The following is a 16,698-nucleotide window of genomic DNA, read 5'->3' on the forward strand; positions in this document are numbered from 1 at the left end:
CGACGATAAATATAGGAAGCACAAACCTTTTGCTTTCTTCTCCTACATAAACCGAGAAACACCCTTTCTGTATACTGTTGTTATTATTTCCTTCTGCTGGCATTAAATGGTCATATTCGTTGCAATTTTTCCTGCTCAACAGTTTTTCCTTGATGAAGACAAGTTTCTTGCTCAGAACCGAAGGCATGGCGATACTATCTAGGAAGAGGCTAAGAGCAGAGCTTCTTTGATGATTTTTTTTTCTGTGAACTGGAGAGAAGCAAAGAGCAGGGATTTTATTGATGAAACTTTGTCGAGCAATAACCCACATATTTATATGCATGTGTGTAGCTTACATGAACCCGGAATGGGATTCTTATATAATGTAATTTTATACGAAATGGGATTCCTCAAAACTCATAACTAGTCTAGTTTTGGTATTTTTCCTTTCCAAAATACCGATCGGTTTTGACAAGACGGGGTATTTTATCAAAGAACTTCGTATTAAACAGGTTAAAGGGAAACCAGAACCTAAAAGGATAATTTCAAGTGAATCAACAAACAAATTACACCAAGTACATGTAAAACTCTACATCACAACTTATTTATCCTTTCAATAGAATTCAAGGCCATCCGACCCACATAACTACATGAAAGTTAATTAACAGAAAACAGAGACTAGTTCTGATACACTTCACCAGCAAATTTCCAGTTTGGTAACCTTCCATATATTCTCAGATCATGGGAGTGCTTTTTCATAAACTTCACTGGCATATTTCCAGTTAATAACCTTCCATATATTCTTCAGATAGTCTGGTCTCACATTCTTGTACTGCAGGGTAACCATGAAGACAAACGTCAAAACTGATTTTTATTTCAAGTACAGGGATAATCAATCTTTGTCGAAAATGTAATGTGTGCTCTGTTATCTACCGGGAACAATAACTAATTGCAACAAAATAAAAGGCAAGACACGTAGGTGTGCTTCATGCTTGTTACGTCCATCCTTCGTATATGTCAACAGAATCTCGTCATACTAAATTTTGCAGATTAACAGATAATTATTAAACCCATAATCTTGAAGATGGTGACCAATTGTATAAAATAACAGATGTGGAAATGATTGACCGCATTTGAATCATTTGATTGGTCTAAAACAGTGGACAAGTTATATTGCTAAAGTGAACAATGGGTTGACAGAAATTACCTGCAAGTAATATGCATGCTCCCAAACATCGATGCCCAGCAAAGGAACCAAATTTGCACCTTTGGTTACCAGAGGATCCTGCAGAATGCTTACAGTAGTAGTTAGCAATAAAAACACAAAAGATGCTTCACCTATATTAACTTATTATATGAAAGATCACCATCAAAAAATAAAAATAAAGAATAATAAGAAGACCCACATGGGAAGCATCATAAGTTACTAAAGAAAACACCATACACAAAAAAATAAAAAGTGACAATCACAGAGTCAGATGTCGAGTAATCCTATGGGAGCACCAAATTCCTAAAGTGGTTCGCTGAGACAATTAAAAAGTGACAATCATATTTTCAGTTCCTAAAAGGACACAATTAAGTTATAATGCATATGATCTACTACTCGCAGCGCCTACCATACTCGTGTTCAGCCACTGAAACTGCTTAGATGCTACTTCTACGGTTTAATTAGATAATAAAAGAAACAAGGTAGTGCCAACAGACAAGCACTACATGGGAGCTGATATATCATATGAGTACAAGGAACACTACAGAATCGGCCCAATTTATTCTGCGTGCCCATCAACCATACATGATATAAATGTATTCCTCCTTCTATCAAAATAACCCTACTACTCTCGTCTTTTGTTACTCTCTTCCAGATTTCCTCACAAGTCAAAACTATTATGTTGAAGTGTCTACTCATAGATCATCATTCAATTTGCTTACGCTCTATGGACAACACCAGGATTCTACCCGTGTCATTAAACTTAATATCTATAAAAACTTGTAACAAACTATATGCAAATTTAATTTCTTTGGGTTAGTGGGTTAGATTCTCTCAATGCATCCTACAATCTCACAGAACCCTACATCGATAAACATTTCCTTAGAGGAGGACTCTGATACATATTGTCAACAAATGATGTCTTCAAATCAATAGACGTTTATTTAACAGCCAGACTAATTATGTTTGGTAGATTGTTTCTAATGGAGGTGGAAGTAATGTGAAACCATTATGGTGTTGATAGCATAGCATCTTCTTAGATACAACTGCTAAAGAGTAGACACAAGCCTGACATTTGCAACAATGGGCAGGCTTGCCCTCTCAATTCACCAAAATTGTATTCAAACATGAGGTTCCAAAACCTCTTAACTTTTATGTTGAATACTTCAGAATAATTTTATCTCGAACTTCTAGAAACACATAGTAGAGACATATTATCATACCGTTTAATATTTAATGAGCTTCTAGTCATGGCCAAAAAATAAGTTTTCAAAGGATTAACATTACCTGGTTTGCTGTGGTTTCAACAACAAGCTTCTTCAGTTCTTTATCCAGACCTAACCACTGAAAAAACACAAAACAGGGAGAGCAATGTAAACCATAGTAACAATTCATCAGCAATACAATGGGTGTAACACAACAAACTGAAAATAAATCAAAACTCATAGAAAAGCTAAAGATGGACTTACCACCCATCCAGAGCCTTGCAAAGCAGCACCTTCTGCATTAGCCTTTTGCACCAACTTTTCAAAAGATCCAAAATGTGTATCGATTGCCGAGGCAAGGGAACCTCTAGGAAGCTCACCACCTCCTTGCTGTCAAACATTCAGAAAAGAGTACCCTATCAGATCACAAAAATAAGAATCTACACAAACTAAACCAAAAGATAATTATGACAATCACAATAGAGATGAATTTGAACTTACACCAACAGGAGTAAGATTCTTCCAGAAAATTGAATGGTTCACATGACCTGTAACATAATTTTAAACATATATGATATATCCCATCAAACACAACAAAAAAGACGATCAAAAAAATGTAAATCGGAAACTGAAGAGGACCCAAATTAACAAACCTCCGCCGTTGAACTTAATGGCACTCTGCAATTTAACAACAGTAGATGTATCTCCTTTAGCTGTAGCTTCAGTGAGTTGTTCAAGAGCTTTGTTGTAGTTTGTGATATAAGCCTGATGATGCTTTTGGTGATGAATCTGCATAATTTCTCCACTAATTGCAGGTTCAAGGGCACCATAGTCATAATCAAGATCTGGTAGAGAAAAAGTCTGTAACCCTCTAGCATTACTAAACCCTAATTTTGCTAATCCTAAGGATTTTCTACTCATAACTGTTCTAAGAGCCATGGCTAATTTTTCTCTCTCGTTAGAATTCTCAAAAACCAGTAATAAGATTTCAACCTTAAAAGAGAGAGATGAAGAGATTATTATAGAGAAGGCAGACGAAGAGCGACTACGCACTACTCCTCCTATCCTATACACCCCTTCCACGTACATACCAGGTTAACGGTCAAAGGTCAACCTTTTCAAGGTCCTAAATTTCAAGTTTGATTTTATGGTACACTGTTTGGCAACCGGAGGCAGAAATGCTTCTGGAAAGACAGAAGTCATTTTGAAATTTTGCTCCCGATCTAGCTTTCAGCTATCCGACTTGACAAACTTTTGACATACTATCATTTATGGGTGTCCAAACACCTTTGACAAGAATCAGGGCTCAAACAAAGGCACAGTGTGGAATTATTAGTGCATCAGTGCTGGTTAGTTTAGGTTAAATAGAAGAAAATAATCCCATTGAAGAATTTTTTAAAGTTGGAAGTACACCGGCATTAGAGATAAAAAAAAGAGAAAATAATATTTATATCAATAGTTCAGAAATACTCAAAAAAGTTGGGATCTAAAAAGAACTAAGGTACCTATGAAATAATATCTGTTTAGTATATGAGAACAGCAACAAAACAATTGTCCCCAGCAAAACTAGAGAGGAGACAGATGGATGGCAAATCCCACTTACAAGAATGGACTGTTGGGGACCTAATTCACAAAAATTGGCAATAGCCAAAACTAGAATATGAACGTAAAAATAATAACTTGCATTCTTTCCAATTCTCCTAATTCTTATTACTTTTTGCTTTGATTTTTAGCGGGTGTTTCATTGAATATCAACAAATCCACAAAATTCAAGTTGATTGAAGATGTGATATTTCCTTCCTGATGAGAATTTTCCGTTGTTGGAGCAGTTCTATCTGGGAGATTTTACCCTAGATTAATTAGCGAGATTGGTCACCGTTTTATGCATCATGGAGGTCTTTGTTGGAGTTCCATATCGGGGCTTTGGGAACATCATCATCAGGAACCACAGCAGTTCCACCTTCCAAACTTATTAAAGGATCAGTTTCACTTTCCTTTGCCTGCAAATCAAAAACAGTCATCACAAAAAGTAATAGTTAATAGTAGAAAAGTGTGATATAGAGAACTTGGAAAATGAAATTCATGAGCCAGCTAAACTTGTTTTTAACTCCCTTCGCGAACACGGAACCGAAAAATACCACTAATAGAGTTTCCAGAAGGATTGAGAAAATGGCACAGACAAGATGTTAAGAGTTGTTCAGGAGAGTAATATAGGTAGAAATATACTATGGAAATTGAATCAAGGAATGACATATGTTTCAGACGCTCCAGGATATTCTTGGAATCCGCCTATCGTGCCTATGGTCTAAATTATATGCAAATGGAATTGACGGACAACAAGAAACAAAAATTAACCAGAAAAGAAACAAAAAGCAGCACTGCTGCAGCAGTAGTACCTGAGACAATTGTGGAGCTGGTTCACTGGATTTTGCCTGAGTCTCACGAGTGCAAAAGAAAGAATAAAGTAGCATTCCAACTAAGGCAACCATGATTCCAAGAATATTACGCCAGCTAAATGGGTCTCTGAGCAAAATATAACCGAATGCCAGAACTAGACATGTTTTCAAGTGTCCCAGGACTTGGTAGGTGACTGGAGATGTCTTTCCAATTACAAGAAATGTGCTAAAGTTAACAGATACAGAGATAAGGCAGGATAGGACAATGAAAACCTGCAAAAAAATTACACAATCATAATTAGAATTTGTTATCCAAGTTCAAAAATACACATTAACAGACTTCTAATGCTCTCACCAGCACTTGAGGAGTGTACTGGAAAGCAAACACATTTTCATTGGTCAATAGTCCATCCAGAAATGGACCAGTAATGAAAAGGGTCATCGCTTGATAGGGGCAAGATTGATATAAAAGTTGCGTTGAAGAAACTTTGAATCTCTTCTGAATGGTATTGGTCATCTGAGAAGAACTGTTAAGATCTTGAACAAGAGAGAGAGAGATGTAACTGACTTGAAAGCACAAAAAGTGAAAGAGCTACAACTAGATGTATTTATCATGACACTAAATTATTTAAGCAAACTCTATATATCGATCGAACTGCATGCAATCAGAAAGAAGTGCATGCAATAACTTCGTGATAATTCATTATAACATCTTGCTGAGCAGATAAAGTAATGAAATGCAAATATAAAAGTGGCCACTTGAGGATACAATTTGAGCAACACATGTTGTGAGAACTGCAAGCAGAGATAAGACAGAACCAAGAACATTGAGCTGCAGATCAGTCACAGTAGCAATTCCGACACCCATAAGAAGCACAGAGAGTGAAAGCTGAATACTCCGACTGTGATGAGGACAGATAAAGTATTAGGCATGCATGGTGTAACGAACATGGATCTTAATTTGAAAATGAAGTTGAGATTAGCTAAAGCTTCAAGCTTACATGAATAGTTAACATCAAATTCTATAACTGTTAACTCGTAACAGAGACATGCTCACAGTAGTCTGTAGATGTGATGTCAATATAAAAAGGCTTCCTATGACGATTTTCTTTTATTTGCTACAAGGTTACTGTACTCTTGTCTTATAAAGCTTTCAGAATGTTCATTAGAAGACAAGAAGACACGCCCATAGACAGCATCCTTGACATTGCAACTGTCAAGCCTGAGTTAAGTACTAACCTGAAAAGTTTCCTGAAGAAAAGGGTCTCCAAAAGGACAGTACAGGGGATGATAGCCAGTTTCGTCATCTGAAATGTGTTACCAATGTCAACAAACAATATCAAAGTGAACTAATGATTGGGACATTAAAACACCATTCAAAAAAGCAGTAGATATAAAAGACAGTAGCGGCTATGAGGAAGTCAATTAATGCACTGTGACCAAAGCATGAAATGCATCAGAATTTAATTTACCTATTGTTGCATTGGTTGGATAAAGGGATTCCGTCTTCTGACATATCAATAATACTTAAAGAATGTGATATATAGCATGGTGTGGACAAAGGAGTGCATTTCAGAAACTATCAGCCATCAGGAGTTTTAACAGAAACAACAGAAAGCATTGCATGTGGAATAGGTCTCTCTAGGCAGGGTTAATCAGTCCACTATGAGCTGCATCTCATACTGTCAAATAATTATTGGGCAAACATTCCAAGGCTGTTGCACACTAAAGCACAAAAAACACTATCAGGAGAATAATAATCCTAATCATGTACAAAGAATTAAAGTCAGTGGAAGAGTTTCAACATATAAGCAGCAATTCCACATATGCCCAATAAGTTGGCACCATAACTGTAAGAAGAGAAAAAGGAAAAGACTCATACCTGGTAGAACCCAACGGAGTTGAAACCCAGACTAAGATTTAGAAGTCCAATGGATATCCCATTTAGTACACCAAATCCCATTACAGCTCTTGCATCAAATGGTTTATGTTCAAAAAGTTTCATCCATAATGCCACGTGAAGCGAGCAGAAAGTCACCAGCAGATGCCAGCTCGTCAGAGTTGTGGCTGCACCCAAATGTTCGAAGTAAGGCGACGGAAATTTCAATTCACAGAAGATGAATTATTCACATTGTAGATGAGAATCCAAACAAAAGGATGCATGCAAACTAACAGACACTTCTTCCTTTCAAGATTTCTTCAGATAGTACCGAAAAAATATATTATGACACAATTAACATATACAATTAGCTTGGTTACCATTACATATAACCTAGGCATAGCCACCATAACCATAGAAAAATTTGTCCCAACAACTTGGAATCAGATACATGACTACTCTCTCAGAGCTAAGATGTATGAACATGTGCTACTTTTTTCTGTTAAAAATGTCCGACCATTTCGTACAATTTTCAAACACTGCTTTCTGACCTCCGCCTTCTCACTCAAAGTAAAAGGATAAGAACACTGGCTGATGCTTCTAGAGCATCTATCATCTAAGTCCACATCAAACATGACCATTATTATTTTTCTTTGTGTAGTAACACCAAAGTATAAGTGTTGTCATGTAGGCAGGTTTAGCCTCTATATCGTCAATTTAATCCCCCCCTCCCCCCTCAATATAGCTCCTCCAAGGAACCACACCTAGCTTTCTTCAAGTACCCAGTTTTATCTTTTATCACCGTTTTTCTAGTCTTGCTCTAGACCATTCTTTTATGTTTGATGGGTTCCTAGTCCTTCCGTTTTTCTACCTTAATTTCCTGATCTATGCCGTCAACACTCAATTACTGTTGTTTCTTTTCTCTATTGTTTCCCTTTCTTTTTAACAAACTTCTTTTTGCTTTAGTTATTTCTTAAACTACCAAGTTATTTCTTTATAACATCCGTCAACTATCCCCCTCAAGACTTGCGTACATCTGTTGCTCTGAAACTAAATATGTTATGTCATATGGGGAAGAATATGAACCATATTTAGGTACCCACTCAGCTAGACAAGTTTTTTTTAAAAGAAAAAAATAAACAAGATTCCAAATTAACTAAGTTACAAAGAAAAAATGCCCAATTGTGGGAAATTCAAAGCATGAAAAACTAACTAATCTGTTCACAAAAGATTTGCTGGGATCATAACTTACACAACCTGCTGAAAAATAACCTAGAACGGAAATTAACTTACCAAAATGGAAACCAAGAGTACTAATAAGAGCCTTATTGCAAATCACAATCGATACCGACGAAACAACAGAAAGACTCAATGCCCCAATGGTTCCAAGCTGAAACTTCCCACTCTCAGTCATCTCTTCTTATTATTCGTTTTCTTCTTTCTCGTTTTAATCAACAGTTTCTTAATCTGGATCTACCATTATAACCAATCAGAAACCCATAATCTTTAAACATCAAAAACATAAACAAAATCATTGAATTCAAAAAATATCCATTACCTCATTCCAATATTACTAATCGAATATTACTAATCGAAGAGATCAACGAAACTGAGACCTCCTAACAAAAACCTGCATCCATTATCATCATCAATATATCAACAACAGTAAAATCAAAAAACTCAAAGAACCCCAAAATAATAGCTACAACATTTGAAAACCCTAGATCTAGTTTGTAGTTTAGACCTATAATGTAATCTGGGAGTTCAATTCGGAAGATCTAAAGAGAGAGAGACTGACCGATTTAACGTAAACTTGAAAACTGAGTTTGTGTTTATCTTTTTGTGCCGTTTTCTTATAATTGACGTTGCTGCTGCTGCTGCAAAAATGTGAAGAGAGATTTAAAGGAACGAAAACGAAGTCTGTGATTTCATACGCTTTTCCAGAGATGGAAAACGCTGGGGAGTGGGAGATGAGGGGTATAAAAAATGAATGAAATTAGATGTGTTAATGTAGTAATGTACTACATGGAATGGAGATACTCTACAAATATCGTACTCTTAATTGCAGCTTAACTTTTATATAAGCGCCATTTTTCCGACCTCAGCACCCTTTTTGACTCATTGTCTACGGGCACCACTTCCTTTGTTGGGTTGTTTTACAACAAATTATCTTTTACAGGTTGTTTGGATACCCATTATTTGTTTGGATACATAATGAAAAGTTGATTTTCGACTTGCAAAAACCGGTCACAACAATCAAAAACCACAAAGACATTTCATTTTATAATTTCAAATTATTTGTTCGGCTTCTGATTTTTAGGATTGATTTCTGCTTCCAGAAAAATAGAAGTGCACCCGATAACAAATGTGCACACAGTTGATGTTTCATGAATTTAGAACAAGGCTCTCGCCCACCTGTTTGCCTGAACAGAAAGCTGTTGAGCACCCGTTGAGAACATACATGATCATTTGAACTGATTAGTCGGTGAGTGTCCCACGTCCAAGATTTGCAATTCTCTACCAACTAATTAAAAAAATGCAAAGGCATCGCTTTGACTACAAGCATCACCTCTTCGCATTAACCACCACTGATCTTGCACTTGTTTTTGAGCAACGAAGACCCATGATATATGCCGGTTGAAAGCTTATTCTTTTCTCTTTTTCCTTCTTAATTTTGCGGGAAAACCAAGATTTGCACCAAATCGGATCGAGACAGCTAAATTCTCAATTAATAAAATCACGTGTATGGAAGTGAGACCTGAGACTGAGAGCACGAGATGGCGATTAATATTATCAGTCACCCCAAAACATTTTCCAGTTAATATAATATTTCGCACAGTTAATTTGTCTACCTACGTTGGCTGCTTGTTTAATAAGTTGGGAGCCAAATTTGTGCACCAAGGCTACTTACATTGTGCCCGAGCAAAGAGCCAAATTTATGCGGCCATGTGTGCTGGACAACTAGTTTATTTGATACAGTTGTTGTGAGTGGTAGATATCAGATCGCCACGTGTAAGCACCCCTAAGAGATGGTTGTAAGATAAAAAGATAAATGAGATGCATCGAAAAAGAGTCTAAAAGGTGATTACGCTGGATGTCATATATTTATCGCTTCGTCTCACGAAGGATGCGTGGAAAGTCAGTCAAATCAACCGATGGATGTCATATATTTATCGCTTCGTCTCACGAAGGATGCGTGGAAAGTCAGTCAAATCAACCGATGGTCAAATTCAAAGTAGAGACAATGCATAAGCATAAGAGATGTGATATAACTATAAGAGAATGTACGTCTATTTCGAGATATTTAACGAGATAAGCTTGATTCGAAATTTCTTCTTTATAATATTAAATTTACTAGAAGTCGTACCACTTAGTCTCATAAAGATAGAAGGTAATGCATGTGAGTAAATAGATAGCTCAGTCTTCACATACATCTTTTCTTGATGGAGTTCTCCAAATGTCTTCGTTGATCCTCAGTCTTCGAGGGTTATCCGGTGATGTATGATACTCAACTACCAACCTATATACCTAGTCTGATACGTGACTTTAATAAAAATCAAGATATAGTTTTGTGCATCAGAAAAAAAAATTGATCTCGCAACGTGATGTCAAAAATGAACTAGCAGCTTTGGGACTCTTACAGATCTCTCATTACAGATTGCTATAGGGAGTTGGTTTGTTTTAGGGAGTTCTGGGGAGTTTATAGTGTATTTTTTCCTCATTACAGATATCTCGAAAGAGTAGAGATTTTGGGAGAGTCTCTCAAACTCCCTACACTGAAAACACCAAACTCTCTCAAACTCCCTGCACTCTCTTACACTCCTTCAAAATCTCCAAGATTCAAAATACATTAAACTACCCCCAACTCACCTGTGGACTAACCCCTTGTTGGATTGTGAAGATGTGACATCAGCTAACTATGGATTTAACCACAGTGAGCTAACCAAAATTTTAAACCATCTTTCATATATGTTTTCATGGTGCCAATAAGATCGTCTTCAATCTTTAACCTAGAAAGACTATTATTGTTACGAGATCAATAAAAATTACATGAGTTGTTGTATTTGTATCTCGTACGATAACTTTTGTTCCATTAATTTAGAACATATACATATGGAAAAGGTCAGTCCATGATAAACATCCGGTTTGATCCTGTTGGAGGAGGATATACATATTGCGATAAAAGATGAAATTTCATAATTGATTTGCTACTTAAGACATTCCATAAAGGGATATGAAAATGCATTACAGAAGAGGCAGTTTAAGGTGTCGGAGGAGGAGCCATAAGAAATGGTTCATATGATGAATAACAAGACCTCTGAAGTGATCCAAACAAAATGAGAAGAATACATGATTTTAGAAAAGAAAATAAAATACTTATTGATCGAGACGGATAAACTCACAGTACCTTACAAAATATGTGAAGTAAAACATCCATTGGCTTGTTACAGTATGAAAACAGAAAGAAATTAGGAATTCTTAAGGATCAAACAGGAAGCATTTGATGATCGGGGTATTTATACTATGATGTAGATTCATCCGAATATTATCCAAAAAGGTAAGATTGTTGCAAACTTCGGGGAGGAGAGAGGATTTTCAACTTAGATGGAGCAAAAGATTCATCCGAATATTATCCACAATGGACGAGCAAAAGATGGAGCAAAATCAAATATGGTAAAAATAGGCGCAATATAAACTCCGCCCACCATATGTGAGTGAAAACGCGGGGTACCAAAATACACCACAACTTTTTCTTAGGCAATATGTATGGACAAACTCAATACAACTCAAAGAGTTAGACTCAATCAAGGAATAATATCTTAGAGTTATATCTCTCTCACTTGCGATTAGAACGTTTACAGAATCAAATTCTTGAATCTAATCACAAAGAGATAACTTGGACGGTACCAAAGACAAATGTCCAAGAATCAATCAAGTTGTATCCAACAAACTAGGTCAGATGTCTCTACTATGATTGTTCAACGCACAACCTGTGACATTTCAATTATAAAGATAAACAATATAATTCATAAAAAAGAAATAACACATACACCAGAAGTTTTATTAACGAGGAAACCGCAAATGCAGAAAAACCACGGGACCTAATCCAGATTGAACACCAAACTGTATTAAGCCGCTACAGACACTAGCCTACTACCAATTAACTTCAGACTGGAATGTAGTTGAGCCCTAAAAGGTATCACACCAATTGAGGTACAATCGCGCTCCTTACACCTCTTGAATCCCATCAGGATTCCGCGCAATTGATTCCCTTAGATGACGTCACACCAACTAAGAGTTGCTTCAACTCAATTGAAGACTTTAAACCAAATATGTCTCCCACAGATTAAGCTTATATAATTGATTTCCTTTTACGATCAATTAGTTTGATCAAATGTGTGGAAATCGATAGCAATAGATAAAGTCTAGATAACCTCAAAATCCGGAGTTATGCAACCCGAAGTGCATCCCATATTATTATTCACCTCATAAGTATAAAACCTATGGAATCACAAAGTTTGAGACGAAGAGAACTCTGTGATTTCTATCAATCTTGTTCAAGTGATAAATCAACAATCGAATAAGATCAGGATACACAAGTTATCAAGGAAATATAACTGGACCTGGCTTCATGAATCCCTATGAAGACTTTGTAGTCGTTAAACACTAAAAGGGTTAGGAAGAGGGCGACTCTAGATACAACTAGGACACACTAAAAAGTAGTGTCGGAATTCAAAGATCCCAGTTGCTTGAAATTCCCCTTTTATATACATTCAAACCATAGGTTTCTTTAGGTTGAAGCTAAGATAGCTTTGGAACCAAGCAAGCAATATCCACCGTTAGATGAATCTTTGAATCTGATTCTCATAAACAAGATATACACTCTGGTCAGGTAAAACCATAACTGAATCGTGTACAAAGACTATGTTCAACATAGTTCGTCGAAACTAGCCGGTTTGAAATTAAAATCTTAATCTTCATTTTCATGAACACATAAGACACTGATTATGAGTAACAATCATGTGATCAAATAAGCCTAGTGTTTTAGAGAATTAATCAAATGCTAATTATCTCGTAGAAATAAATTAAACGTAATTGAAAATATAATCGACATGATTAGTAGATGTATATTTCCTCTATCCTAAACCTAAAGTGATTTTATTTTCCAATTTCTCTCATTCTTTGTCCACGAAAACCATATTCTAGCACCAATCAGAATACTCCCGTTAATACGGTAAGTTTTGCAGGAGCATTCAGAATTTTCTTTCCAGTTTTTACTTTTTGATTTTTTAGGGTTTTCACCATTTTATCAAATTTTAAGCTCTGATACTCAAAATTTTCCCTCATTCTATGTTTTTTTTCATTACCTACTAGCCATGTCGATTATATTTTCAAGTGCGTTTAAATTATTTTACAAGATAATTAGCATTTGATTAATTCTCTAAAATACTAGACTTATTTGATCACATGATTGTGACTCAGAATTAATGTCTTATGTGTTCATGAAAATGAAGATTAAGCTTTTAAGTTCAAACCGGCTACTTTCGGCTAACCATGTTGAACATAGTCTTTGTACACGGTTCGCTTACAGTTTTACCTAACCTGAGTGTATATCTTGTTTATGTGAATCATATTCAAAGATTCATCCAACGATGGATGTTTTTTGCTTGGTTCCAAAGCTATGTTAGCTTAAACCTAAAGCAACTTATGCTTTGAATGTCTATAAAAGGGGAACTTCAAGCAACTTGGATCTTTGAATCCCGGCAGTACTTTTTGATGTGTCCTAGTTGTATCTAGAGTCGTCTGATTCCTAACCCTTTTAGGGTTTAGCGACTACAAAGTCTTCATAGGGATTCGTGAAGCCAGGTCCAGTTATCTTTCCTTGATAACTCGTGTATCCTGATCTTGTTCGATTGTTTATTTATCACTTGAACAAGATAGATAGAAATCACAAAGTTCTCTTCATCTCAAACTTTGTGATTCCACAGGTTTTATACTTGTGAAATGAATAATAATCTAGGTTTCACTTCGGGTTGCATAAGTCTGAATTTTGAGGTTAGTTAGACTTTGTCAATTGCTATCGATCTCTTAACCACCTTGATCGAAATATGTTTTGATCGTAAATGAAATCAGTTATAAAAGGATTAATCTATGGGAGACATATTGGTTCAAAGTCTTCAATTGAGTTGAAGCAACTCTTAGTTGGTGTGACGACAGCTAAGGGAATCAATTGCGCGGAGTCTTGCTGGGATTAAAGAGGCATTAGGAGCGCGACTGTACCATAATCGGTGGGATACCTTTTAGGGCTCAACTACATTCCAGTTTGAAGTTAATTAGTAGTAGACTAGTGTCTGTAGCGGCTTTATACAGTTTTGTGTTCAATCTGGACTAGGTCCCGAGGTTTTTCTGACATTTGCGGTTTCCTCGTTAACAAAACTTCTGGTGTTTGTGTTATTTCTTTTTCCGCATCATATTGTTCATCTTTATAATTGAAATATCACAGGTTGTGCATTGATCAATCATAGTAGAGACATCCGACCTAGTTTGTTGGATATGACTTGATTGATTCTTGGACATTGGTCTTTGGTACCGTCTGAAAAAATGGGGGTCTAACAACCACACCCAATATTCCGCTTAGCAATCTGTATGGACAAACTCCAATATACTTTCTAGAGAATCAACTAGACAGTCAGACTCAATCTAGATAAAAAAAGTATATCAAAGAGTTTATATATCAATCTCTCGATTTGATATATACTCAAGCAAATAGAAATCTGCGAGTCTTTATCAAATACTAGAGAGATAACTTGGATGGTACCAAAGACCAATATCCAAGTGTCAATCAATTTAAATCAACAACCAAAAGGTCGGATATTCTAATTGATTGAACAACACACAACCTGTGATATTTCAATTATATAACAAAATATAATGCGGAAAAGAAATAACACAGACACCAGAATTTTGCTAACGAGGAAACCGCAAATGCAGAAAAATCCTGTGACCTAGTCCATATTGAACACACACTGTATTAAGCCGCTACAGACATTAGCCTACTCCAAACTAACTTTGATCTGGACTGTAGTTGAACCCCAACCAATCTCACACTTATCCAAGGTACAATTATGCTCATACGTCTCTGATCCCAGAAGGATACTACGCACTTGATTCCCTTAGTTGATCTCACCCACAACTAAGATTTCCTACGACCCAAAATCGAAGACTTTAATAAACAAATATGTATCACACAGAAAAGTCTATGGTAATAGATAAATCCGTCTCCCGCGAATATACCTACGAGTTTTGTTCCGTCTTTTGATAAATCAAGGTGAACATGAACCAAATGATAATCCGGACTTATATTCCCGAAGAACAGCCTAGTATTATCAATCACCTCACAATAGTCTTAATCGACGCAGCGAAAAAAGATATTGTGGAATCACAAACGATGAGACGAAGATGTTTGTGATTAATTTTTATCTTGCCTATCGGAGATAGAAATCTCAAGCCAATTATTACAATTGTACTCGTACGATAGAAACATCAAGATCAGATCACACAACTACGATAAAGTAGTATCAGTCTGGCTTCACAATCCCAATAAAGTCTTTAAGTCGTTAACCTGGTTTAGAAGAAGAAACCAAAGGTTAAAGGAGAATTGACTCTAGATTAGCACAACTAGTATCACACAAAATGTGTGGGGATTAGGTTTCCCAGTTGCTAGAGTTCTCCCTTATATAGTCTTTCAAATCAGGGTTTGCAATCAACGTTAGCTTGGTAAAAAACATTAAATATTCACCGTTAGATGAAAACCTGATTAGATTCAAGCTAATATTTATCAACCGTTAGATCGAAAACATAGATTGTTATACACAAATGAAATGCACGTTTCTAGGCTTGTGTAACCGTACTCAAACTTGTACATTATTTGGTTCAACAATAGTTAACCAAATGGTTAGCCATATGATCACTTTTCTTCTTCACCATAACTAGTTCAAATGAACTAGTTAGAGAGTTATTCAATTGCAAGGAAATATCATGTACTACACAAGACATAATTGAAGCAAAACGATTTGATTCACTTGAATCGGTTCATGAACTATATAGCCACGGTTTGCAATTGCATTCCTTGGTTAATATGAATAAGTTCACAAACATCATTTTTAGATATAACCTACTCAAGTTCACGGACTGGGTTCGCGAACTTAAGTTCCCGGATGGAGTTCACAAACTCCAACAGAAATTCTCGAGTTTGAGAACTTCGCCAGTTCGTGGACTTAGCTCATGCACTACTCCGGTTCACTTGATCAACAAAGTTCGCAATCTTCGGTTCAAGGAATAAGGACTTATACATATATGTGTTTCCAAAATAATGCTTATATCCTACAATAGTTATATAATCTAAACTCTCATTTCAATCATTGAAACATTCTCATAGGACGTTATATAGTTGTTATTCTCAAACCATTTTTCGTCAGAGAAATTTTCAAAGTGGTTAAAACATAACATGACTTTCGTCACTAGGTAAAGATGAACTTGGATAAAGCGAAAGCTTACCAACACATATTTCGAGAAATAGATAGGCGAGATAAACTCGGCTCGAAATACCAAATGTGTATAATCTAAGTCTATATAGCAAAACGACTTTTGTCTCAAGATAGGAGATAAATAGACTTTTGAGTGATAGATAAGTTCAAGTCTTCACGTACCTTTTTGTCGAGAAGTTCCACCGGTTCCTTGAGTAGTTCTTCTACTTGTATGATGAATCGCCATGAAGTCCTTGATCTCAACTACACTTTCTATCCTAGTACGAGACTTAGCTATAATAGACTAGAAATCAAGACTTATAGTTTTGATCACTAACATTGACAAACATGCTTGAGATAGCAACGCACGCGAGTTCGACCGAGCAATGCTCTAACAGTCTCCCCCTTTGTCAATTTTAGTGACAAAACTATCAATACATATGGAATACAAGATATATAAATAAACTTTTGTATCTCCTATTCCAGATGCCTAATCTTCAACATT

The 16,698-nt window shown here is 36.0% G+C and overlaps 2 protein-coding genes across 3 annotated transcripts; both read right to left on the bottom strand.

The window, feature by feature from the left end:
- Positions 1–463: 463 nt before the first annotated feature.
- Positions 464–3,437, bottom strand: LOC113325019 (superoxide dismutase [Mn], mitochondrial-like). The gene is made up of 6 exons (XM_026573263.1): positions 3,045–3,437; positions 2,893–2,939; positions 2,656–2,781; positions 2,474–2,530; positions 1,187–1,264; positions 464–811 (listed from the first exon to the last, which is right to left on the bottom strand). Exons 1-6 carry the CDS (start codon positions 3,328–3,330, stop codon positions 719–721), a joined length of 687 nt encoding a protein of 228 aa, XP_026429048.1. The 5' UTR covers positions 3,331–3,437; the 3' UTR covers positions 464–718.
- Positions 3,438–3,809: 372 nt separating this feature from the next.
- LOC113325018 (UDP-xylose transporter 3-like) lies at positions 3,810–8,710 on the bottom strand. Of its 2 annotated transcripts, none has more exons than XM_026573261.1 (9): positions 8,465–8,710; positions 8,225–8,296; positions 7,960–8,133; positions 6,670–6,854; positions 6,027–6,094; positions 5,557–5,689; positions 5,143–5,304; positions 4,788–5,060; positions 3,810–4,391 (listed from the first exon to the last, which is right to left on the bottom strand). In XM_026573261.1, the coding sequence occupies exons 3-9, from the start codon at positions 8,078–8,080 to the stop codon at positions 4,272–4,274; spliced, it is 1,062 nt and encodes a 353-aa protein (XP_026429046.1). In that variant the 5' UTR covers positions 8,081–8,133; positions 8,225–8,296; positions 8,465–8,710; the 3' UTR covers positions 3,810–4,271. The 2 variants fall into 2 exon arrangements, with proteins under 2 accessions (XP_026429046.1, XP_026429047.1); XM_026573262.1 differs by having other exon boundaries at positions 7,960–8,139.
- Between the last annotated feature and the right edge of the window lie 7,988 nt (positions 8,711–16,698).

This window comes from Papaver somniferum, chromosome 11, assembly GCF_003573695.1.
Source record: "Papaver somniferum cultivar HN1 chromosome 11, ASM357369v1, whole genome shotgun sequence".
Lineage (NCBI taxonomy): Eukaryota > Viridiplantae > Streptophyta > Magnoliopsida > Ranunculales > Papaveraceae > Papaver > Papaver somniferum.